Source organism: Nannospalax galili, unplaced genomic scaffold (assembly GCF_000622305.1).
Source record: "Nannospalax galili isolate Female #2095 unplaced genomic scaffold, S.galili_v1.0 scaffold186, whole genome shotgun sequence".
In the NCBI taxonomy this organism is placed as follows: domain Eukaryota; kingdom Metazoa; phylum Chordata; class Mammalia; order Rodentia; family Spalacidae; genus Nannospalax; species Nannospalax galili.
The window spans coordinates 2,097,564-2,098,571 of record NW_008358774.1 but is presented as its reverse complement, the minus strand read 5'-3'; the positions used below and the strand labels follow the sequence as shown (position 1 = coordinate 2,098,571).

Sequence of the window (1,008 nt, the reverse complement as noted above, 5' to 3'; positions counted from 1 at the left end):
ACCATCAGGGTTTATCCGGTATCAACAACTTTGTCTAAGCATCACAAATGTAGGTGCTACTTCCTAAAGTTATATTAGTCTACTTATAAATTTTAGTCATTGGTTCTGCTTCCCTTTTACTTAATTTACAAGAAAAAATGTCTTGGGAGCAACTCTTAAAGGAATATTATCAATTTCCATTAATTTGCATAGCTAAAACCTTGGTATTTCTAAGGAATTTCTAAATACCTGACTGTGAGTCAGCAAAAGGAGACCAGAATGGCCCGGGTCCTGCTAGCGGCCTCTCCCCATTCCCCCCACTGGGGTGGCGGTTATGCTTCCTCCATGTGTGTGGAGAAGTGGGTGGAGACTGCTGAGGTGAAACTACTGGAGATGCAGGTTCCTAGAAAAAATATTTAACAATTTTAATGGTTAAGTACCAACTAATGTAGAGTAAACGTCTACAAGGGACATTGGCTGACATCATGGGTATGCATGTGACTACCTGCTGATCTGCAGACGGACGAGGCTGAACTGCATCGTGGCTCACGGATCCCTTTTTCACTTGTCCCCTGCCAGGTGGAGGAGGGATCACCCCCCCAGAATAAGATCCCTGGTTTTCAGAATCTGATGAGTAGGAGGCTGCAGGGCGAGGTTCTTGCTCATTCTTTGAAGCAACAAATCTCGGAAGAGGAAGATCCTTTACTGTTAACCACAAAAAGGATCAGACATTGAGTACTCTTATGTGAAATACTTGGGAACAGAAGTGTTTCAGACCAGAATTTGTAAAAATTTTGTAATATTTGCATAGACTTTAGAGGTTGGGCGTATCTAACCCAAAAAATCTCAAATCTGAAATGATCCAAAACTCTTAAGTATAATGTTGGTGCTTTAAATTTTTTGGATTTTAGAATCTAGATTAGATTTCCTCAACCAACCTGTATAACTTTAAAATAAAAAAGAACACAAGCATTTAAAAATGAAATAAGAGGTGAATTATATACTCAAATTTTCACAGAAACAATAGGT

At 39.3% G+C, this 1,008-nt stretch overlaps 1 protein-coding gene across 6 annotated transcripts in view; it reads right to left on the bottom strand.

Moving 5' to 3' along the window:
* Reps1 (RALBP1 associated Eps domain containing 1) overlaps window positions 1-1,008 on the bottom strand; it is an 81,704-nt gene that overhangs the window by 45,157 nt on the left and 35,539 nt on the right. For all 6 annotated transcript variants that reach the window (XM_008822030.3, XM_008822028.3, XM_008822029.3 and 3 more), the window contains exons 3-4: window positions 485-684; window positions 229-382 (exon numbers count right to left, since the gene is read on the bottom strand). In XM_008822030.3, coding sequence (XP_008820252.1) covers window positions 229-382; window positions 485-684 — 354 coding nt within the window. The remainder of the gene's footprint in view (window positions 1-228; window positions 383-484; window positions 685-1,008) is intronic.